The sequence below is a fragment of the Cervus elaphus genome, chromosome 28, assembly GCF_910594005.1.
Source record: "Cervus elaphus chromosome 28, mCerEla1.1, whole genome shotgun sequence".
Taxonomy (NCBI): domain Eukaryota; kingdom Metazoa; phylum Chordata; class Mammalia; order Artiodactyla; family Cervidae; genus Cervus; species Cervus elaphus.
The window spans coordinates 10,751,686-10,777,407 of record NC_057842.1 but is presented as its reverse complement, the minus strand read 5'-3'; the positions used below and the strand labels follow the sequence as shown (position 1 = coordinate 10,777,407).

The 25,722-nt window shown below is 42.8% G+C and overlaps 1 protein-coding gene across 2 annotated transcripts in view; it reads right to left on the bottom strand.

Annotated features, from left to right (window-relative positions):
• ADGRB3 (adhesion G protein-coupled receptor B3) overlaps positions 1-25,722 on the bottom strand; it is an 850,102-nt gene that overhangs the window by 421,453 nt on the left and 402,927 nt on the right. For both annotated transcript variants that reach the window (XM_043890330.1, XM_043890329.1), the window contains 2 exons: positions 9,941-10,009; positions 5,434-5,542 (listed from right to left, as the gene is read on the bottom strand). In XM_043890330.1, the coding sequence (XP_043746265.1) occupies positions 5,434-5,542; positions 9,941-10,009 (178 nt within the window). The remainder of the gene's footprint in view (positions 1-5,433; positions 5,543-9,940; positions 10,010-25,722) is intronic.

The window sequence follows — 25,722 nt, the reverse complement described above, 5'->3', positions numbered from 1 at the left end:
CTTTGACTCTCATCCCCAAATTCTATTTTGTACTATAATAAATATGCAAATGCTAAAAGAATGGACAGTGTCAAGAGAGAGTGGCTAACAAGGCACAAGGGACCTGAGGCTGAAGTATGAGAGGAGGTTTGATTTGACAATAGGGAGAGTGCAGAAGGCATTTCAGGAAAGTGATGAAACATGGGGCTGAAAGGAACAGAGGAGAAAATGTTTGAAGAGAAAGGGTAAGAAGTCAGTAACTCTTCAAGGCACACTTTTCCTGAACAAAAATAATTTTAATGCAAATAATAGTAAGATATAGCCACACTGAGGTAATTGACAATAATAATAGTTTAAAAATATATTTAAAATTCAGATTTTTACTAAAAAATACATCAATCACTTACCTATTCAGTATATTTAGAACATATATAGTATATTTAGAATACAAAAGTTTGATAAACTGAGGAAGACTGACATTTAAGTCTCTCTGTAGACATCAATGTTTCATATTCATTCATTTATAGTAATTATATAAGCTATTTAATAGTGTTTACTAAGTGCTCACTACATTTTATTTGTTATAACTTATCATTTGTCTATTTGAATATCATACACGTGACATACAAAAAATATTCAATTACCTTATAAATTCTTTGGCTTGTTTAACATCTCTCTTCATAGAATATTTTCCCCAAGTCTTGTGTTAATAAACTTCTTGCGGTCACAAGTCTTTTGAGAAATGGATCAGGGCAATGGACCTCTTCCCTCCCACAATGAACATGCTACTTTTATACTGAAAAGTTCATAGATTTTTAGCATGTAAGAGCATTTCAGTTATCAAAAATTGATACAGGTAGGGACACTTATCAGATAAAAGGAGCTTCAAAAGTTTTCATTTGAATTATTTCAGAAGAAAATCTAAATCTTCCTAAGCCACGTCAGTCATTTTCCTGTCATCTTAATCGATTACAGGAACTTCTATCCTGATAAACCGTGCTGCTCCCATAGCCAGTATCAGCTCCACCCTGCTAGTTTCTTTCAGACTTTCTTTTTCATCACCTCAGCTATTCTATTTGCTATGTATGTGATCCTAACAGCACCATCTCTGCTCCTAAACCCTTCTACCTACACCAGGAACCAGGAAAAACAGAAATACTGAACCTATATTTAAAGTTGAAATAAACTAAGCTATCAGCAAGATTCTGAGACTCTTAATCATATGGTCTTTTTTTTTTTATATGTGGTGATCAACTCTTTTTTTTTTCCCTCAAGAGCTTATCTTTATTCCCAGAAAAGTGAGGTGGCTGTGCATACAGGCTTTATAAAAAATATATATATATAATCTCCGAAAATATGATGATCTTTTAAAGTTCTTTGTGGAGTCTTACTCTAACATACTAAACAAGAATAGCCAGAAGGAATAAGCAAACTTTATTAGTTACTACTTTATTTTTCACTTACATGCTGTGTGTGTGTGTGTGTGTTTGGGGGCCTGCAGGCATGTGTGTGTAAGTTCCATGTTGAATAATTAATATTTGGATTTGGGATATAAAATGAATGCTAACTCACACATTTCACAATTTGTCACTGCAAAACATTCTCTCTGGGTGTCCTTGTCCTAAAACATTGAACATCCCTGACAAGACAGTATAGTCATGTTTTATACATACTGGTATCAAACATGATAACATGACAAATTTGAATAGTAAGTAATTATTATTGGCATCACCCAACTTGATATAACCAGGTTGTGATGGCTAATTTTATGTGTCAATGCCCAGATGGCTGGTCAAACAACATTTCTGGGTGTGTCTGTGAGTGTATTTCTGACAGAGACTAGGATTTGAATCAGCGGACTAAGTACAGATCTCCCTTACCAATGCAGGTGGGCATCATACCATCCACTGTGGGCCTGAATGGAACAAAAAGGCAGAGGAAGGGAGAATGTGTTTTCTGTTTAAGCAGGGACATTCATCATCTCTTACCCTTAGACTCCAGCACTCCTGATTCCCAGGTCTCTAAATTCAAACTGGGACTTACACCACCGGCCTTCTTAGTTCTCAAGCCTTCAGGTTTGGACTAGAACAACACCGCCATCTTTCCTGGCCTCCAGCTTGCATAGGAAGATCTCAAAACTTCTCAGCCTCTGAAACTGCATGAACCAGTCTCCCAAAATAAATCAATTTCCATGTATCTACATATATCCTACTGATTCTGTTTATCTGGAGTATTATGACTAATATATGGATATTCTTTGGAAAAATCTTAAATATTATTGAGGATAACCTTCTTCTGGTCATCAAACAACAGTTAAGTCAGTTCCTGTGCTAGTATTTGGAAAAATAACAATGAATAAAATCTCTTCTGGTAGTGTAACAAGTGGGGGATATTTATGCACAGGACAGAAGGCCAGACAACCACACTGTCCTTACACAAGGCTGAAGGCAATATAGGATGATACTGCTTTTATTTGCAACATTAAACTGTTTTGAGTTACCAGGCTTAATATACTTCTTTAATAATGATAAAGGAAGTAGGCGAATCTAGGTAAAGCTTAATTTTAATACAAAAAATATACAAATTTTTCAAAAAATCAATTGGGTAAGTCAAAAGAAAGGTAAAGGGGAATAAATATCTGCAATTGATGGCTATTTTTGGAATTTTTGTTGTAAATAATACAAGTAATACAGGGAATTTGACATGCTGCTATTCAAACAGCCTAATTACTAGACTCCGAGACTGGCTCTGTTTTTTAAAGTTTTCTTCCAAACACATTCTGAATCAGTGCCATGTTTTGATCTGATAATACTTTTAGCCAGTAATGCATTTTAGAATTAGATGTTAACATTTACAAAAATCAAGAAAACAATAGCTCTTTGCCTTTACCCTTTAGTTGCAAATTGTCCAATTTTGCATAGCAGACTTCCTGGTTCCTTCTTCCCCTCAAAAGTCACAGTCCCTTAGATGAGTGGTTCCATCTTGAGTGATCGGCAACCCCAAAATCTCTCTAGGGTTTTCCTTTCATGTGCCCCAAATTCACAGCCCAACATGGCACCCCTTTCCCCCAGAGACATTAACTTTCCTCTCTTTGCCCAGGTACTTTTGAATGTATATTTAATTTGAATTTTCTCTGATTTCTGAATTCATCCTACTGAAAGATACTATTTCCAGTCATTTTTTTTTTCTCATTGCCCATAGCAAAGACTGCGTCCTTCACCCCTGAAGCAGTACAAGGTGCTAGACACGAACTCTGGGGAGAAGTCTGGGGTCTCCACCACCTCTGCAAACTGGACTAAGACATAAGTCTAACTCATAAGACATAAGTCTAAGCCCAGGTTCAATTACAGGGTCGGGAAGATCCCCTGGAGAAGGAAATGGCAACCCACTCCAGTATTCTTGCCTGGAAAATCCTATGGACAGAGGAGCCTCATGGGCTACAGTCCAAGGTATCTCGAAGAGTCGGACGTGACTGTGCAACTAACACTTTCAGTTTCTTTCTAACTCATAAGACCTCAAGCTGCATAAAGATGGCCTGAGGGCAGGAAACCCTCTCCAGACCTTTGAGTATTCCACTACACAGGTTCTTCTCAACTGCAGAATATTCCTGGTAGTCAGCTATTACTTGTTACAAGTTGAGGCTACCCTGCTGGAAGATATCTCAGAGTCAAATGAGTCCCTGTAGTTCTAAATGACCTTCAAGAATAGAATGAACCACCACGCCATAATCATAAGGAAGTTATTTTCTGTATCAGTTGAACTCCCCTAGTTAATGCCTCTACCAAGTTAGGTGTCTTTCTGATCTGCAAACTAAAACTTACATACCCTGTGAATATGAATGTGAGGCAAGATATCTGCATTTAAGCACATCATCACCTACAGTCAGGGGTCTTTATGTGAAGACTGCAAAAACATGACAAATGAAAGAAAATGGGAGTCCCAGTCACATCATGAGAGGAAACCTGAAAGAAACAGAACTGTAAGAAGTGCTGCAGTGAAACTGGGGGACACGTCTCTCTCTCAGTTCTGGTTCCTCAGTGTGTGTGCCCAGCAGTGGGATTGCTGGGTTGTACGGCAGTTCTATTTCCAGGTTTTTAAGGAATCTTTACAATAGCCAGGACATGGAAGCAACCTAGATGTCCATCAGCAGACAAATGGATAAGAAAGCTGTGGTACATATACACAATGGAATATTGCTCAGCCATTAAAAAGAATTCATTTGAATCAGTTCTAATGAGAGGGATGAAACTGGAGCCCATTATACAGAGCGAAGTAAGTCAGAAAGAAAAAACACCAATACAGTATATTAATGCATACATATGGGATTTAGAAAGATGGTAACAATGACCCTATATGCAAGACAGCAAAAGAGACACAGATGTAAAGAACAGACTGTTAGACTGTGGGAGAAGGCGAGGGTGGGATGATTTGAGAGAATAGCACTGAAACATGTACATTATCATATGCGAAACAGATCGCCAGTCCAGGTTTGATGCATGAGACAGGGTGCTCAGGGCTGGTGCACTGGGATGACCCTGAGGGATGGGATGGGGAGGGAGATGGGAGGGGGGTTCAGGATGGGGAACACATGTACACCCATGGCTGATTCATGTCAATGTATGGCAAAAACCACCACAATATTGTAAAGTAATTAGTCTCCAATTTAAAAAAAAAGAAAGCTGTAAACCTATATTCACTCAATGCATATACTATTTAGGAAGAATATTTCTTTGCTTTTGCAGTTTTTCTTTTAACCACAAAGAGAAATGTGCCATTCAGTTAACGTAACTGCTGGAGGCAACAGCAGCAAACGGAAATATGGTTTTGCTTCTCTGTATAATGTCTCCTTATGAGAGACAGTGTTATAGGCGGCGAAAGGAGGAAAGATGCTTCCATTCTACCTCTGCTAATATTACGGATCTACTACAGAGGGATCCGAGAGACGCATGGTGTCCTATGACTCACTCAAGTAAACTTCAGTGGCAGCAGCACCGTGACGACGACCCCTACAGGTCTCTGAACTGGCGTCCCACCCCCATGGAGACTGAGCACTCCCTTGGGACGGCCAGCAAGAAAGTGGCTCCACATCTTCAAGAACAGTGTTCAGAAGCCCGTGAAGGTTTATTCTTTATATAATCACATAGCATATACTATACGCTATATATTTTCAACATGAGATTGGACAGTAATAAACCTTTGGCATATTTCTGTGCAGATAAATACAGGTAGGCCTATGTAAATGTATACATGCTTGCAAGTGTGCGTGTGTATGTGTGTATTACACATATGCTGTTTGGCCCATCAAAAACTCAGACATGAGGTATCCATAATACATTATCCACACTATTCAAAGATATGAACAATGGGTATCACACTTAGAAATATATGGCTCAGATACCTGCAATGCTTTTTTAAAATTTCAGTAAGATTTTGGAAAAACATCCTATTTCTTACCTACATTTCCAGTCATTAAGTATGAATTCTGAAAGTCCATCATCCCCATTCCAACAATGTGTATAAAATCTTCAATCACCTGCATTAACTCTATCGATCCTGGATAAATCTACAAAAATAAGCAAAGGTTAGATGGAACAAAAAGAAATCTACATAACAGAAAATATAACTAGAGTTAAAAAATGATACAATGAAACCATAAATCTTAACAAAGCTGTAATTTTTTTTTACTTCTTATGTTTATTAATTTTATTTATTAATTTATTTTTTAAACCATCTAATAGTTGTATTTCTTGAACTAGTAGTTGAAAATGACACCAAACAGCACACAGCAAGAACTATGGAGATGATATGATGCCATGATTAACACTTCATAAGTCTAAGAAACTCGAGATATCTAACATATTGTACATTTAGAAGTAGTATGTCTTCACTTTTGATGGCCTCCTTTCCTCATTTAATTAAAACATAGAACAACCACTGAAATTTGAGGGTTTTTAACTAATAGCTACTGTATGAATAATAATGCTGGAAACACTTGCAAGATCATAACGGCTCCAGTGTCTGTACATGCACAAGGCACCCACCACCAGACGCCTCACCACACTGGGAACAGATGCATGCTTGCTAACAGATGACCTGATTCAGGCAACAGCTCATAACGAGTGGAATGTCAGGTCCATTTGAAGACACGTGAATTTTAGCGTGTGTAACCCGTCATGCTGAAGAATTCAGCCTGCATTATATAGCCATATTAAAGCAGAAGGTCTTTTGAAGTTAGGTTCATTTCTTTTAGTCATTCAGCTTCACTGCAGCTTCTAGCCATAAAAAAGTTAAGTGGACTAGAGAGTCTTAGTGGCTTCCTATTCACAAAGGCTTGAGCAGAAGAGGAGGACACACTCTGATTAGCAGAAAGACAGGTCGGGCAGGGTGGCCAGTAGAACGGTATGTATGTTTCACAGGAACTGGGGCTGCACCAATCCAAAAATCAGACACTTCAAATGCATCACAGACTTACACATAGCTGAGGACACGAACAATGCCTGCTAGTTCAAAATGTACAGCACAGATAGCTGTAATTTTTTTAATTATGGGAAGATTTGGGGATAAATGCTATTTCATTCCTATAGTTACAGTCATAAACTATGAATTCTGACAGTTCATCACCCCCATTCCAAAAATGTACAGGACATTTCCATCAGCTCCAACCTTCCTCCTGCTACCGTATTTTTTCTTCTGTTTTTGTGTAGGTGTATGCGTCTATGAGTATGTGTAGCATGTGTAAATACACATTAAATAGAAGAGGCTTAATTCTCCCTGTTGAAAATAGAGAAGAGGCTCCCTCTCTAACTAACCCCTTGTTCCCCTCCCTTTTCTTAGGAGCATTTACTTTAGAAAATGTTGTTGTTCAGTTGCTAAGTTGTGTCTGACACTTTGCAACCCCATGGACTGCAGCACACCAGGCTTCCCTGTCCTTTCCTATTTCCCGGGGCTTGATCAAATTCATGTCCATTGAATCGGTGATGCTATCCAACCATCTCATCCTCTGTGCCCTCTTCTTTTGCCTTCAGTCTTTCCCAGCATCAGGATCTTTTCCAGTGAGTCAGCTCTTGGCCTCAGGTGGCCAAAAGCATTGGAGTATTAGAAAATGAGTAATTGTTAAATCCTTTCTACGTCTTCTCTGAAACATATGTAAATATTTTTGAAAGCTAAATAGCTTCTTCCCAACTTAAAGAACCAGGGATGTCTCTCAGGGGAAAGTGGTCATCAAGGAAGGCCGGGCTCTATCTCACACTGCTGTTGGGGGTGGGGAGGATCCTAATTCAGAGTTGCAAAACTGTCTGCAGGCATTAAGATACAAGAGCTTAGTTTTCCTTTAGATAAAGTCAATTAAATAACAAGATGGTCACCCGAATTATCAAGTGAATTTAGGATGAACTGCCTGTGACAAATGGTGTTATCAAGTCCTCTTAAGCAAGAAGTAGTTACTGTTTATCTTGAGGACAGAGTGTAATGACTTGCATCCTGCTTGGCTGTTTGAAAGGGTGAAATTACTCTGTATCTTTTAGTGGACTATCTGTGATGAGCACCACATTCTGGCTTAATGCTTGTTCAATAATAAAACTGCTTTCTTTCTCATCTACCTTTGGGGAGAGGTTTTCTAGGGTGGCAGCAGATTTTGTTTGTAGCAGATTTTGTTTTGTTTATATTTTTCAAGGAGATTTCAAATATCATAGAACAAGGGCTGTTTTTGTTTTTGCTTTTTTTTTTTCTGTAAAGGGTCAGAGAACGGCTCTGTGGGTCATGGGGTGTCTGTTGTTCCAATACCCAGCTGTGTCCTTTCTGCACCAGATCAGCCACATATCCAGTGACTATGCCCCCAAACTATTTACAAAATAGGTGTCAGGCTGGATTTGGACCAATGGTCACAGTTTGCACACTCCTGTAGAGACACATGGGCTTTCAGTATAACAAAGAAATGCCAAACGCAATATCATGATTGAAAATGACCTGTCCATTCCAACTACTATATTGGTCTATAAAACAGTGCTGTGTAAAATGCAGCCTTTTTCCCCCTACTTCAGTATCCTGAGGTTTTGGGCTTCCCTGGTGGCTCAGATAGTAAAGAATCCACCTGTATGAAGATGTAGGTTCGATCCCTGGCTTGTGACGATCCCCTGGAGAAGGGAATGGCAAGCCACTCCAATATTCTTGTCTGGAGAATTCCATAGACAGAGGAGCCTTGCAGGTTGCAGCGCAAAGAGTTGGACATGACTGAATGACAAACATATATACTGTGGTTTTAGTAGCATGCTGTAGTTAAACATAACTTGGTCCTTCATAACTGGGGCTGATGTGCCATAAACAAATTGTGAAATGACACTGTTTATTGTCCAAAAGTGTGAATTCTTGATGGCAAAACCCTTCTGGCTTCAATATTCACCATTTTATGCAGCTAGTTTTCCCAGTGCACCCAGAGCTATGTTTTATTGAGCTATTCCTTTAAAATGGATAAATGATTCTCTTTGTAGATTTTAAACAGCTCTTATTTTCAAAGAGTTCACTCTTTAGTGTCAAAAACCTGAAGATTCTTTTATTACGTGGGTGCATTTATGACAACACTGCTACAAAATAGTTGATTTATTTCAAATAGTTGTTTCAAAGAAGCGTTAAAGATAATCACTACTGAAAATATATTTAAAAGATAAGAATATAGCTAACTCAAAATCACAAGTAACTAGGGAGATTATGAATTCAGGATTTTCCATTGACAAAAGGTTCTGCCACTGTTCATTAATTGTTCAAGTTGGGATCTCATAGTAAATAACACCATCTGATGAATTGCAGTCTTGTTTTAAATAGGGTAGTATACATTTGATCTAAATATATCCATAGTGAATAGTCACCAGCCTTCTACAAAGATGCACTCAGCCTTTGCAGTGTATTCTACAGAGAGACATCATTTTCTCACAGTGAGTGAAGGAGGTCCTCCTCTAGAAGGAAGCCAAGGGCAAACATATAATTCAAAGTAGTAGGAAAAGATAGATTCAGGATCTTAGACTAAGGAGTGACTTTATTTTTTTTTCTTGCTACGGCCAGAAGCACAGCACGTGTACCTGATAATGAGGTGGACACATGCTGGACTATTTTTAGAGTTCCTATGATAACAGAAATAGTGAGCTTTACCGCTGAAGGCCTAGAGCATGATTACAAAAGGAAAAGCTGAGAGAAGAGGCCCCCTTAACCTCAGTAAATACTCTCACTTTCAATACTGCATTGCTGTCTTGGATTTTTTCACAAGGGTCAGGTATCAACAGAAAACTTAAAGATGCTTAAATTTCAGTTAAGCTAAATTTCCACAGGGTTTTTAAAAATATGCTTATTTTCCTTTTGTTAACTTCTAACCCATTTTTTCTGTGTTTGAGAAAAAATATTATTAACCGCGTGTTAGTATGGCACAAACGGCATTTTTAAATAATAACTAAACCAGTAAGGCTATTTGCTACAGTTATAATGCTTAGGAGAAAGAGAAAAAAGCAGAATACATTTTTTTTTAAATGAGAATTCATTTTTACAACTCTTGGCTTTGAATCAACACACACATCTGTACACATAATTCCGATCACACATAAGATGGCAGTGAATACAAATGATTTAACTCATTACTACCCCGCAGTTTACTTTGCAATATCTCCTTTTAGATTTGTGGTTTTCCCTGTAGTCTGTAGACAGGAAAGAAAATGATGGCTGAGCTGCATAGTCATTATCTGTTAGTACTTTAAAGTTAGATATTAAACCTACACCATTTTTTCACATTTTAAATATCATTCATTGCATAGATTGTTATGATAAAGGAGGTTACTTTTTTTCTCTAAAATTAGTATGAAATAATCTAGAATGACTTAAATTTTTCATTTTATGCTCTTGGAATAGCAAGCCATTCCTTTTTTCATGGATTAAGAAGCTTGATTTAGGCACTTTAAGTTCTGAAATAACCCGATCTTACCTGCTGTGCATCTTCCCATTTTTCCTTGTTGTCTTCATCGAGAAGGTTGCTAACTATTTGAAAGAAGTTCTGTAAATAAAATTAGATAAGAGATTTAATGTTACATGAGGGAGTATACTTGCTGACAACATCTATTTGGACTGATCATGCGCTGAAGGTCCAAACACTTTGCAATATTGCTCGATGACCCCAACATACTATCCTGGAAGATCTCTGAGGATTCCTCATGATCCTGGGATTTCTAGTGACCTTCATACATGCATCCACCTCAGAAGACATCAGAATAGATACAACACTTCTTTTCTCTCACGATTATTTGTCCCTGATTCTGCTGTCTCATGCCACCATGTGATTATTCCTTACAAAGAAGCCCTCTTTGCAAACACCTCTAAGACAGTCCTGTGTCTGTCTTATTCAAGTGGCCCACTTCCCAGGGGCCCACATTCACCTCTCACATGGCTGTGTCAAAGGGCATGATAGTGAATGTACAGCTGAGGACCGGAGCCTTCCTCAGTGGGCCCTGGCTCTGCCCTCTGTCCTAGCTATATTATTTTAACGGTCACAACTACGTATCGTAAAGATGGCATGCAATTCTTTAAGCACCTGGTATAGAAAGACCTCAGTAAATCATGGCTGTTTTCAAATCCTTGCTTTTGATTCCCCTGTCCCTTGCAGCAAGTCAGAACCAAGCCATGAAGGGTCACGTGGTCCTGGGGATGTTCCACATCCTTGCCTTCCCCATGTCCCTGCTGACCCGCTGGAAACCCGGTGACGGCATCGTGTCCTGGGGGTGCCCCCCACGAGTCTCATGTCCCCTTTCCAGGCAGGCAGGCACCTTGCAGGGTTCACGTTCTGTGTCACACGCCCACAGGGGCTGCGTTAGTGCCTGGTGCCTACACGAAGGATGGTTACCAAGGGTGGACCGCCCTGTCCTCTCATCTTCTCTCTGTCCTGAAGACACAGGGGCCAGGAGAGGAAAACCAGGGTGCCGGTGACGGGGTCATGGGAGGCCCGGGAAGTGCACAGTGAACCTGTGACATCTGCGTAAACTCCATGGATGGTGGTCCCTGCTGCTGCCCTCGGAGCCCACCTCTTCCAACTAGTCTGTCTGGAACTAGCAGGAACACTGCCTCACTGATCCACTCAATACATTCGCTTAGGAGAGGTCTCCCTTTGCGGGGTGGGGGTGAGAGCCAGAATTTTTTTTACCTCCTTAGCCCTTCCCCCTCTCCAGCTAGCTTTTCAAAACAGGCCTTTATTCGAATTCTAAATAAATTCACCTGGGTGTTTTTAGAAGGAAAACAAAGCTGCTCCATCTCCTCCCGTGCTCTGAATCTGTTACTGTCTATATTTAATTGCCCTATTTGTGCTATTTATTTGAATAGTTCCTGGCAATCACATGGTTGAAACATGTTTCCAGTCACAGCCTCAATAAAAGTTACAGAATATTTTATGCAACTCTTGGGAAAAAAAAAAAAAAAAAGCAAGTCTGTGTCTAATTCATTTAACCTTTTTGTACTACCAGCCATTTTTTCCACTTAAAATGTCCTGGTTGGAGTGATAACATTTTAAGAGCTTTGTCCATTGAGCTGTAACTCTACATAGGAGCAGAAAGAATTAACCTTCAGAGTCCTCAGATTGCCTGTGGCCAGTGAACTCAGCAGGGGACGCGATGCTAATGAGACAAAAGTTGCAGATTGTATCCCTGTTCACACCAGAGAGTGGAGCTGAGGTCCCTGACCATGGCTGAGTCCCAGCCCCTGCCAGCTCTCACACAAAATTCATGCCGCTCCTAACGAGGGTGCCACGTGAATGGGAAGCAATTTTTGCAAATGCATCTCCATTTCTGGGAAAGCATTTCACAGAGCGTGTTTTACTAACAGGGGGTCAGCGGCTCTGTGCTGTACGCCAACGCCTGCGCAAGCACACGTGATTCCTTGATCAAAATGATAAATTCAGAGTTAGGTTTTTCAAAATCACCAGAGAGCATAACGTAAAAAACACAAATTTTTTAATTATACATTTAAGCAAGCAGACGGTCTAGGAAAGGCTGTTGGACCACTCTCCAAGGCCAGTAAATCGTACTCGCCTCTATCAGCGAGGGGAAATAGCACAGAATAAAGCTCTCCTTCCATCTTCCCGTGGCTTCGATTTGGAAACCGCCAGTTGTGGGGCCATGCTGGTCACGGGGGCTAAGTCAGAACATCCCAGGGGGTGGGGGGGGGTTGGCATTTATGGGAATACTGAACTTCTCCTGTTTCTTAGTGTATCCTCCTTACATGCAATGCTTTTTTCACAGCAGGTGGTTAATAAAGACTAACTTAAAGGAAATCACGAAGTTACAAAGTCAGTATACCACTGCTTCTCCAAGACTCAAGCATCATTCCTTTGACTTGACCCTGCTCTAATCTGTCTCAGACACTGGGGAAGATGTATGGAATCTGGAAAACGGGGGAGACAGACACAGAGAATGGATACGTGAGTGTAGGAAGGGAAAGGGGAATGAGTTGAGAGAGTGGCGTTGACATATATGCCCTACCAGGTGTGAAATATAAAACAGCAAGTGGGAACTTGCCGTCTAAGACAGGGATCAGCGGATCAACTGTGTGCTCTGTGATGACCTAGATGTGGGGGGGAAGGGGAATGACGGGAGCTCCTTCAGGGAGGGGATATATGTACACATACGGCGGATTCTTGTGGCTCGGTCAGTAAAGAATCTGCCTGCATGGATGCATGAGACAAGTGCCCGGGGCTGGTGCACTGGGAAGACCCAGAGGAATCGGGTGGAGAGGGAGATGGGAGGGGGGATCGGGATGGGGAATACGTGTAAATCCATGGCTGATTCATGTCAATGTATGACAAAAACCACTACAATATTGTAAAGTAATTGGCCTCCAACTAATAAAAATAAATGAAAAAAAAAGCAAAAAAAAAAAAAAAAAAATCTGCCTGTAGTGCAGGAGACCCAGGTTCGATCCCTGGGTTAGGAAGATCTCCTGGAGAAGGAAATGGCAACCCACTCCAGTATCCTTGCCGAGAAAATCTCATGGACAGAGGAGCCTGGTGGGCTGCAGTCCATGGGGTCGCAAAGAGTCGGGCACGACTGAGTGACTAACACTTACTTACTTACTTACGGCTGATTCACGGTGTTGTACGGCAGAAACCAACACATTGTAAATCAAGTATACCCCAATTTAAAAAATACATGAAGGAAAAATGTATTTCAATATTATCAATTCACCTTGACTTCTGCTCAAAGGCAAAATCAAACAGAACAGAATTCTGAAGAGGGGACTCATAACATTTAGGTCGCTGGGTTGAATTTCTGAGAAAAGCATAAAGAAACTTCCACAGCAGCAGATGTGCTCCTTGTAGAGTTTTTTTAAGAGCGCTGCTAACTGTGGTCAGATCGCTCTTTTGATGAATTATGGATCAAGTCCCTTAGCCCCGGAACTTCATCTGACAGGGTTTCTCGTTTGTTTTGATCAAGCTCTGATCTCTATGACTTAGACCAATTTGAAAATTGAGAGTCCTTGGCAGAGTTTGAGTTTGGAGCTTGAGCTAGCTGACCTAGTTTAACATTCCCCCATTACTTATTTTTTGTGTGGTTCCGGGCTAAGGGGGCCCACCGCTTGCCTTCTCTGTAAGGAACGGATGCCAACAGCTGCCAGGCAGAGCACTCACGAAGCTCAGAGCTAATTCTCCCCACAGTTATCGGACACAAGCTAAGTACTCGATATACGGAAGCTTTATGATTTTATTCCCCTGGTGCTATCTTTTTTATGACTGGCTGCATGATTTGTATTTACAGCCACATTATGGCCCGTGATTCGTTCAGCAGAACACGCTCCTTCCTGGCCTCCCCTGGGAGGGGTTTCAGAGTCCTGATGGTGAGATAGCCATCACGTGGGAGGCCCTGTGCCAAACAGCATGGGCACCGACTTCAGGAGGCAGGACTCTGCTTGTCCCAGGCAGGAAGTATTCTGAAAATCAGCACAAGGAACGCACGTCACAAAGAAGTGCGATGTCTCTGCCACACTCAAAGTGCAAGCCCTAGATTTAGCCACAGGAGACTAAAAGGACACTCACGTTTATGGAAAGCTGTCACTAACTAATTCTTTGCTATGTGCCTGTCTGGCTTCCACTTGACAAATTTCTTAGGGACTATCTATGGTTTTCTATAAATATACTGAAGCACATCTCAGCACATAGCTTTAGCTGAATTCCTTAGCAAAAGAGAGCTGTAGCTGAGGCTCATGATCTGAGATATCCAAACCACAGGAAGCATGTTCTCCTCCCCTCAACCCAGCAGCAAGTGCCTGGGCACCAAGGTGCAGAGACGAGCCCCAAGGAGTAGGAGTTAGTTAGCAGAACGCAAAGCTTTCATGGATTGTGGTGATCCCAACTAGAAATATAAGGGGATTGTAAGAAAAGCTTCAAAGACAAGCAGGGACACTTCACTAGGACTGAGATAAACACCCCAGGACAGTCATCTAGCCCCAGTAGAGAGCAGCTGCAGGTCAAGTGTGATCCAGCCCCTTCCTGCCTCTTCACCCCCTCTTGAGCTATCCTGCCCCCAACTCTCTCTACCCCAGGTTCAGCAGACTTCTCAGTGCATCACAAACATGATTCTATCCAGTTTCTGGACCCCTACAATGTGGCTCCCTTTCTTCAACCATTTTGCTGTCCGTCTGTTTACTCAAAGAGCTGTTTATTTGTTTCTGCTTTTTTCCCCCCTTGCCCTCCACACATAGATTTACATCCCATGTCCTCAAAAAAGCTTTCAGATCACCACCACCCCCTAAATCACATGAGGTCTGCATAGGCTCTTTATTTATTTATTTTTATTCTGATTAGTGAGCATTTTTATCTTTCATTTACCAATACAGTCATCCTTCATGGCTGGCAAAAAATTCATTGAAGAAGGAAAGAGCCAGTCCATGGAAGTAATCACCTACAGGAATGTGATGTGAAGGAAGAGGTCCTATCTACCAGAAGGGCCCCTTGCTCTCTGTTCTGGGAGCTGGTGTTCCCCAAAACCTGGAGAATCAGTATGACTGTCTCTGACTCTCTCTGCACCCAGGCACGAGCACCCCAGTAAAACTACCAGGAGCTCACCCAGCAACAGGTAAGTGCCCCTTCACCCTAATGTCAGGCAGGCGGCAGGCAGCCGTAAGCACCACATACAGGGCAGCAGACACGATGAGCTGCAACCGTACTGTGTAGGTTTTTTGTGCGATATATCACAATTCTCAATTATGATGCATTTGTGTGATGATCGGTGTAGGTCTTTTTCTCAACCAGCCTATCATTTAGTTGAGATTATTTCTATTATGCTCACTCTCATGCCCCCAGCATATAGCACAAGGCATAGGAAAATGCAAATACTCAAATATTTCAAATTGACTGGCTTCATTCCTACTGTGTAGAAGACCCTGGGATGAGCACTGGGAGAATAAAGATAATGGATAAATGGTCCCCTCCCCAATGTGCTGCCTGCTTTTCAACTCAACACCGTCCTCTGCTCTATGCCCAGGGCTCTTGTATGTCCAGGGAAGGAGATAAGAATGCTTAGTTTTACAAGTCAGGAAGCTGGTTTTCCTGATTAAATATGGGATCAAACTAGTCCTATCTCAATGGCATTTTAAAATTAATTTTTCCTGGAATATAGTTGCTTTAACATGTTGTGTTAGTTTCTGCTGTATAATAGAGGGAATCACCCACACGTATACATATTTACCCGCTTCCTTGTATTTCCTTCCAATTTAAGTCACAACAGAGCGTTGACTAGAGCTCCCTGTGCTATACTGTCTGTCCTCATTAGTTATCTGTTTTAGCCATAATATCAACACTACACATACGTCCATCCCAGTCTCCCAGTTCTTCCCACCTCCCACTGGTGTCCATAAGTTTGTCCTCTACACCTATGTTTCTATTTCTCCTTTGCAAATGAGATCATCTATGCCATTTTTCTAGATTCCACACATATGCATTAATTAAAATAAAACAACATTTACACACTACTGTTCATAAGCTGGGCTTCTCTTGTTGGCTCAGATGATAAAGAACCTGCCTGTGACGCAGGAGACCCAGGTTCGATCCCTGGATAACCAACAAGGACCTACTGTATAGCAGAGGGAACTCTAGTCAATATCCTATAATAACCTACAAGGGAAACGAATCTGAAAAAAAATGAATAAGTATTTACATATAACTGAATCACTTTGCTGTAACCTGAAACTAACACAACATTGTCAATCAACCATACGACTTCTTTGAAAATGTCATGTTAAGTCTCAAGGCCATCATGAGCACAGACACCCACTTTTGGGCTCCAAAATCACTGCAGATGGTGATTGCAGCCATGAAATTAAAAGACACTTGCTCCTTGGAAGAAAAGTTATAACCAACCTAGATAGCATATTGAAAAGCAGAGACATTACTTTGCCAACAAAGGTCCGTCTAGTCAAGGGTATGGTTTTTCCAGTGGTCTTGTATGGATGTGAGAGTTGGACTGTGAAGAAAGCTGAGCATCGAAGAATTGATGCTTTTGAACTGTGGTGTTGGAGGAGACTCTTGAGAGTCCCTTGCACTGTAAGGAGATCCAACCAATCTACCCTAAAGGTGATCAGTCCTGGGTGTTCATTGGAAGGACTGATGTTGAAACTGAAACTCCAACACTTTGGCCACCTGATGTGAAGAGTTGACTCATTTGAAAAGACCCTGATGCCTTGAAATATTGAGGGCAGGAGGAGAAGGGGACGACAGAGGATGAGATGGTTGGATGGCATTACCAAGTCAATGGACACGGACTTGGGTGAACTCTGGGAGTTGGTGATGGACAGGGAGGCCTGGTGTGCTGCAGTCCATGGGGTCACAAAGAGTTGGACATGACTGAGCGACTGAACTGAATTGAACTGAGGGCCTCAGACGTGGAGAATGCAGAAGAGGATGTGTGGCCTTGATTCTTTCCCAAGAAGGAGCCACCTCTCTGACACACAGCTTGGTCTTCATCCAACACTGTAGGCCTCCCCCCACACTACTTCATTGCCCATCCTTGGTGGAGTGAGGGCTGCCTTGTTTAGCAGCAGAAGGGCATCAGGAGAGAGAGAAAAATCCACTGCAGGGAGCAAAGCCAGGAGCTTTGGGAAAGAAGATGGCTGGAGAGAGGAAGGTCTCTGGAAGAGTTTACAACCCAAGGGAGAGGCTGTGAGGGTGGAAGGGGACAGTAGATGTGGGACGGGCATGCAGAAAGATGCAGGGGACACCTGTGAAGCAGAAACGCATGCACCCTTTCCAGAATACTTCCTGCATACCTGCTAAGTACTTGTCCCAGTTCTGAGTGCTGGGAAAACAACAGTGAGCAAGACACTCACAGGTCCCTGCCCTCACGGACCTTACACGGTGCTGTGTAAGGAAAGTAAACTTAACAGCAAGTAATCATCTAAAACATGACTTAAAGTGACGATAGAAAAATAAAGTAGTGTATGGGGCCAGGGAGTCACTGGGCAGTGAGGGGTATGTGTGTGCACACTTATGTACATGCGTGTGTGGGGGGGGGGGGTGCGGGCGTGTGCTAAGGCACTTCACTCGTGTCTGACTCTTTCGTGACCCCATGGACTGTAGCCCATCAGACTCCTGTGGCCCTGGGAGTCTCCAGGCAAGAATGCTGGAGTGGGCTGCCATTTCCTCCTGCAGGGGGTCTTCGTGACTCAGGGACTGAACCTGTGTCTCTTACGTCTCCCGCATGGGCAGCTGGGTTCTTTACCTCTAGCACCACCTGGTGTGTATGTGTGGGTGTTTGTGTATCTGTGTGTATACGTGTGTGTGTGTGTCTATGACTGTGTATGTGTGGGTGTTTGTACATACGTGCGTCTCTCTGTGTGTAGGAGTGTGTATGTGTGGGTGTTTGTGCATATGTGTGTCTCTCTGTGTGTGTGAGTGTGTATGTGTGGGTGTTTGTACATACGTGTGTCTGTGTATGACTGTGCATGTGTGGGTGTTTGTGCATATGTGTGTCTCTCTGTGTGTGTGAGTGTGTATGTGTGGGTGTTTGTACATACGTGTGTCTGTGTATGACTGTGCATGTGTGGGTGTTTGTGCATATGTGTGTCTCTCTGTGTGTGTGAGTGTGTATGTGTGGGTGTTTGTACATACGTGTGTCTGTGTATGACTGTGCATGTGTGGGTGTTTGTGCATATGTGTGTCTCTCTGTGTGTGTGAGTGTGTATGTGTGGGTGTTTGTACATACGTGTGTCTGTGTATGACTGTGCATGTGTGGGTGTTTGTGCATATGTGTGTCTCTCTGTGTGTGTGAGTGTGTATGTGTGGGTGTTTGTACATACGTGTGTCTGTGTATGACTGTGCATGTGTGGGTGTTTGTGCATATGTGTGTATACATGTGTCTGTGTGTGTGCATGAGTGTGTGTACGAGTGTATGTGTGGGTGTTTGTGTATATGTGTGTCTCTGTGTGTGTATGTGTGGATGTGTGGATGTTTGTATGTGTGTCTGTGTACACATGTGTAGATGTGTGTGTACAGTGTCTGTATGTGTGTGCGTGTGAAAGGCTCCATTAGGTTGAACAGCCAGCAGGAAAGACCTTTCTGAGGAGATGACGTGTGAGCTGAAAACAGGGTGACAAAGGGGCCATTAGCCAGGGGCAGGCTGAGGAGGCCAGTCCCAGGAAAACGACAGGCAGGGGGGCACCTGAGGCGTTTAAGAGACAGAGAAGAAGCAGATGCAGCCGGCGTCACCTTCAGTAGGAGCTGAGGGGTGGAGGAGGAAGACTACTAACACAGGATGAGAGGGGCCCAGATCCCACCAGAGTCTTGTCACACAAGTTTCAGAAAAACACAAAATCTAACAGTGGCTGCCGACGGGACAGGAGAGTGGGAAGGAAAACAAGAGGACCAGGAAGGAAGCTGTGTCGACCGCAGAGGCCGGGGGCGGTGGCTCAATGAGGGGGACGAGGCGATGTGGCAATGCCCCCTTAATCAGTGGACAAGCCGATGTGGCGATGCTGGCGATGCCCCCTTAATCAGGGGATGAGGCAATGTGGCGATGCCCCCTTAATCAGGGGACAAGCCGATGTGGCGATGCTGGTGATGCCCCCTTAATCAGTGGACAAGCCGATGTGGCGATGCTGGCGATGCCCCCTTAATCAGGGGATGAGGCAATGTGGCGATGCCCCCTTAATCAGGGGACAAGCCGATGTGGCGATGCTGGCGATGCCCCCTTAATCAGGGGATGAGGCAATGTGGCGATGCCCCCTTAATCGGGGGACAAGCCGATGTGGCGATGCTGGCGATGCCCCCTTAATCAGGGGATGAGGCAATGTGGCGATGCCCCCTTAATCAGGGGACAAGCCGATGTGGTGATGCTGGTAATGCCCCCTTAATCAGGGGACTGGTGCCCAGGAGGCAGACGGCAGCAACGCCGAGCCCAGGCTCGGGCCCCTCGAGGACCGGCAGCCCCACGCGCCCACACCAGACCCCGCGGGGCATGCCCGGGCCAGTGGGCAGCTCCACTGTGGCGGTGCATGAGGCTCTGGGGTGGAGCTGAGAGCACGTGCCCAGTTTCCGCCGCCCCACAGGCCTGAAGCTCAGAATCTGTGCGTCCTAAGCCCTAGTGGAAATCTGGAGCCTTTCGCAGAAAAATAAAGTAAAATCACCAGGAATAGAGCCGACTGGGATAAAATCAGCATTCAAACACTGGAGATAAAGCAGCCAGGAAGAGGACCAGGTGAGAAAGATGAGGGATGAGGCGGGGGAAGGAGAGAAGACTCTCCGCTGGGGAGACTAATCCAGATGAGACAGGCCAAGCCTGCAGCAAGCTAAGCATCCAGAGAGACTTCAGGCTGCAGAGTCTTGTCACCTGGGAAGCTAAATGGCATCACCTCTCTTGGCTAAAGGGGGACTCGCCCAGTCCTGCAAGATTCCCTGTGGTGGGCTCAAACCAGTCTGCCTCCTGATCCTTAGGTTCAAGCTTTCTACACTCCAAATGTCAGAAGGCAACTGTACTTGAAGGCAGGGCCTCTGAACAGGTAATTGAGTTAAAATAAGGCTGGGTCCCAACCCAGTCTGACAGGTGTGCTTGTGAGAAGAGGCATTGAGGACACACAGAAACATCAGGGGTGACGCACGCAGAGAAGAGAGTCCTGTGAGGCCACAAGGAAAAGGCAGCCAGCTGCAGGCTGAGGACAGAGGCCTCAGGGGAAAGCACAGCTGCCCACACCCTGAGCTTGGCCTTCCAGCCTGCAGAACTGCGAGGCAACACACTCCTGTTGCTCAAACCACCCAGTTCATGGTATTTATTACGGCAGCCCCGCGACGTGACACATTCCCCGATAATTTCTTAAGAGAAAAATTTGATAATAAATGAAGTCACAAGAAAAGACTATCTATACATTGTGCTTCTGCAAATGCCAATGTTTTCCTGAGTCTGAAGGAAATAACAAGGGATTCCAAAAGGGCAAGACTGCTTATCAGAGGCCTCATCATTTTTTCTTAAGCTTCACCAAAGCTGTTCACGTACATCACATGACAGGTACCAGTTGTTAAGTGGCACGCCACAAACACCCAACTTTCCTGAGTTCCCCTCAGCTTGCAGCCATCTTCCAAATTCTGTGCACAGTAGGATTTACTCGTGTTGATGGGTGAAGCAAGACACATTCCTTATATCTCCCCCATTTAAGGCAGGTGTTCGGCACTGAATTTCTTCTTTCCTTCTTTATATTAGGGGAACACCTTCAACACTGTCTAGAGAGAGCTCTGAGTTACATAACTTCTCTCTACCCCAGAGAAAGAATAGGGAACCTTCTCAGGCTTCAAGCATTGAAAACAGCATCTGTTGTGACTCAGACTGATTGTTAGCTGGACTTAAACTGGGTCCCAGAGGGCCAGGAATCCTGGCTACTGATTCAAGCCATCCTCTCATCCACTTGCTGGTTAACTATAAAATGGTCTTGTGGTGTCAGCCTTTCAGACTAATTCTTCTTTTCTGACTCTCATGCTTATTGACACATTCCCTGCCCTTTTCCAAGAGTAGGGAAAGAAAAGAAAAAAGACGCAGCAACCCATTCTTGCTTAGGTAGTGCTGTGAGGAACACTTGACCTTCCTTTGTTCCCAGGAGAGAGAGCAAAATATACATCTGCAGCGGCAGCAGACGCGTGTGGTCCAGAAATGCTTCAGGTGTTCACTCAGTCAGAATCTCACCTTCCCCAATCATAAGGGTTGGCAGATCTCTTGACCTTTTACTGTGTGTCATGTGTGAAATTAAAAGATGCTTACTCTTTGGGAGAAAAGTTATGACCAAGCTAGACAGTGGCACGCACGTGTAGCCAGCGGCTGCCTTACTGGATGGCTCAGCTAGAGAATCATCACGATACAGTGTATAGATGGCACCACAATAGACCATGAGATTAAAAGACGCTTACTCCTTGGAAGGAAAGTTATGACCAACCTAGACAGCATACTAAAAAGTAAAGATATTACTTTGCCAACAAAGGTCTGTCTAGTCAAAGCTATGGTTTTTCCAGTGGTCATGTATGGATGTGAGAGTTGGACTATAAAGAAAGCTGAGCGCTGAAGAATTGATGCTTTTGAACTGTGGTGTTGGAGAAGACTCTTAAGAGTCCCTTGGACTGCAAGGAGATCCAACCAGTCCATCCTAAAGGAAATCAGTCCTGAATATTCATTGGAAGGACAGATGTAGAAGCTTGAAACTCCAATACTTTGGCCACCTGATGTGAAGAACTGACTCATTGGCAAAGAAACTGACTCATTTCCCTGATGCTGGGAAAGACTGAAGGCATGAGAAGAAGGGGACAACAGAGGATGAGATGGTTGGATGCCATCACCGACTCGATGGACATGAGTTTGAGTAAACTCCGGGAGTTGGTGATGGACAGGGAGGGCTGGCATGCTGCAGTCCATGGGGTCACAAAGAGTTGAACATGACTGAGAGACTGAACTGAACTTATGTGCTATATAACTTTTAGACAGTGATTTAACCCTCATATCAGCACTATGCATGGGTACCAACATTCCATATGATGGAAGAGAATATGGTGACACTTAGAGATCCAGTCACCTGTCCAGCATCAGACAGGAGACAAGTAGCAGAACCATGACCAGAAGCTCAGGACTCTGCCCACAGAGCAAGCACTCTGCATCATCATCCTCTATTACCTTCCCTACATCCCCAGGAAATTATTAATTTACACTAATTATTATTATTAATTATAGGAAATATTGTAGTTATTAATTAATTATAGGAAAGTATTAATCTTCCTGGTTGCACAATGTTCTTTCAGCAGAGGACCTCAAGGCATCAGGTGAGGTCTTGGATGTTAGCATTATAGTACCATCCCAAACCTAAAGAGTCCTTACTAGATCCTATTTGGTCAAGAAAATTAGGCTAATCATTACATGAGGGCCTTGGATTATCACAGTCACAGATGCATCCCCACCTGTCAATCCACTCTTTTGTACACAGAAAACAAAAGGGTCTCACACTGAAAGCAGCAGAGAAATGATACTTAAGGATCCTCGCCTAATTCTTGACGGGTAACTTGAGAAAGATCCAACGTACCTGCTTTCTCATCAAGTGTTTTAGGAGAGAAGATGCTTAACTTAACCGAAAATCATCAAGTCTATTGAGAATTTAATTCTTTCTGTTTTGGCTGGGCTGGGTCTTCCTTGCCGCACTGGGGCTTTCTCTGGGTGTAGTGAGTAGGGGCTACTCCTGACTGCGGCGTGTGGGCTCAGCGTTCCATTCCGGTGGCTCCCCTGCTGCCGCGCAGAGCTTCGCTCTCTTGTTCTCTGGAGCTTGGGCTCAGCAGCTGAAGCTTTCAGGCTCTAGAGCATGGCTTAGTTGCTCCAGGGTATGTGCTGTCTTCTGGACCAGGGATAGAGCCCGTGTCCCCTGCACTGGCAGGCAGCGTCCTTACCACTGAGTCACCAGGGAAGCCCTCGATTTGATTTCTTGATCTCCTAATTCTGAGAATTTTACTAAGAATACAGTTTGCATTTAAGAAACAAATTGGAAGTGGAAGTTTGTGGCCTCCTACTTAATCTAACTTATTGGAAAAATGAATTTTCAAGCCTCAGGAATATGTCGGGCAAACAAGTGATTTTCAAACATTGATTGGGGAACCTGTTTGAGGGTCCTGATCAACTTTTCATAACACGACAGAAAAGAATAGAAAACGCAAGAGTGCATTACCTACAGAATAGGTAAAGATTTTGCAAAAGTCTATTTTTCAGTTATATGTTAACTGTGTGTCTTACAGTGGGTCACAGTCAAAAACATTTGGAAAATGCTGAGCTGGGCCAACAGAAGTTTCATCAGGGAGCAAAAAGATGCTTCAAAATAGACAAGTCCTCATATTCGTCAAATTTCAGGGCCATTGCACATGAGTCTCTGTGGATATTCCATGTGTGTATTCTTCCAATTTTTCTTTCTTTACTCCCAGTGATAAGCCGTCTCAGGGGCCTGCCTTTCATTCCATTAAGTGGATCTTGCCTCCTTTTCTGATCCACTATTGCTGAAATATGCTTGCTTTCTTTTCTCTGAACCTCTAGATCAGTGACGTGGCCAAGTCTTCCTTGACTCATGAATCCCCCTTCTCCACCTCAGCCAGACCATCTTTCAGAAACAGCACTCAGGTTTAGTAACTTTGTTTATGGAGAATCATATCCAAACTCTTCTCTAGCCTTGGTTCTCCTGCCTTCACGATTGACATTTTCCAACGTGAATCTCATTTTTTACAAAACTTGGTCTTTTGAATGTGCCACATGCATACCATTATTATGTCTTTCCCTTTTTCTTTCTTTCTTTTTTTTTTTTAAACTTTTTGGCCACACACTGTGGCAAGTGGGTTCTCACACCCCCTGCATTCAAAGCATTGAGTTTTCACCACCGGGCGCCAGGGAAGTCCCAATTACTACACCTTTGATTGGAGTTTGAGGATTGTTTCTGCCCTAGCTTTCTTCTCCAAATTCTATCTTAAGGCCTAAGGTTCTTTTTTGATTGCTGCAGTTCAGACTCTATGTTTTGAGAGTTCCTGGAAGGGAGACACTGTACTCCTATCTCTCTTCCTCGTTACTGGCCTAGCCTCATTCCTAAATTATCTTTTCCTTCAATAACATTGTAAGCAGCTTGAGCGCAAGGCCTTTCTTTTACCTTAAGAGTTACAACACCAGCGAAAGTGAAAGTGAAGTCGTGTTCGACCGACTCTGCAATCTCATGGACTGTAGCCCACCAGACTCCTCCATCCACGGAATTTTCTAGGCAAGAGTACTGGAGTGGGTTGCCATTTCCTTCTCCAGGGGATCTTCCCAACCCAGGGATTGAACCCGGGTCTCCCGCATTGCAGACAAATACTTTACAACACCAGTACTAATGGCATTACAGAGTACCTGCTGTCTGCCACATGATTCACAAGTGGGTTGTTACATATATAATCTGCATTTTTTTCTAAGCCTCTCAACAACCCTGAAAAATAGATATCCTTGGGCTTCATTATTCATGGATTTCGTATTTGCAAGTTCAACTACTCACTAAAATTAATTTCTAACTCACAAGTCAAAGTTCATAGCTTTAAGAACATGCATAGCGTGGTGACTTTGAGCCACCCCACGCACACACACCCAGCTCAGGCCACAGGACCACGCTCTGAGTTTTGGTCTCAGCCCACACACTGTAAACAAGTGTGTGCTTCATGGTCAATTTATGCCCAGGTTTTTCCCCATATATTTTGTGCTTTTTGATGGTAATTTCACTGTTGAAAATGGCTCTCAGCATAGTGTTGGAGGATTATCTAGCATTCCTAAATTCAAGAAAGCTCTGGTATGCCTTAGAGAGAAAATATGTGTATTAGATAAGCTTTGTTCAGGCATGATATGTAACAATAATGATGTTTTATATAAACAAATATATAATAATGAATATATGATAATAACATACATATTGTTATATATACATAACAATAAGTACAACAAGGTCATGTATTAATTAGTTGATGAAATTATACTACCAGATTCTTGTAGGAATCCATCTTATATTTTCCCTACTAGTAAATAATTCAGTATTCTTTCACTTATAGAATATAACTGCCATGACTAACGGGAATAGACCCTACTACTATTTATTCTTTATATATGAAGAAATAAGGTACATAAAGACTAAGCAATGTGTCTGAAAACATCAACATAGCTATTGGACAAATTTCAATTTTCATGTCTGATTAAACTTTGTAAGTCCCATAGTTCCAGGTGTGGGTGGTGTAGCTCAACTTCCACTGATAGAATGCGACTCGGTATGAATTTTTCCCAGGGTAAAAAAACAAGTAAATGGATAAATCCTCTCTTTTTTCTTTCTTTCTCTTAATTGGAAGCTTAGGGTACTGTTCTTTTTGGAAAGCAAATTCCTCAAGTATTACTATATTATTCATATTCACTAATTACTTGAACAAATATTTGCATCTCTACTATGCTCCAAGTGCCAGCTTAAGCCCCAGGGACCTAATTGTCTCTCAACAAGTTTAAAATTTACTGCTGAAAAGAGGCCTGGAAACAAATAATCTCACCATTATGTGAAACACCTGCTCTAATAGGAATATTTTTGTTGTTTTTTAGTCACTAAGTTGAGTCTTAGCACCAACAAAAAGACTCTTTGTGACCCAGTGGACTGTAGCTTGCCAGGATTCTCTGTCCATTGGGTATTTACAAGGTTTCAAAAGGCAAGACAATTAGGAAAACACTGAATTCTGCCTGAGAT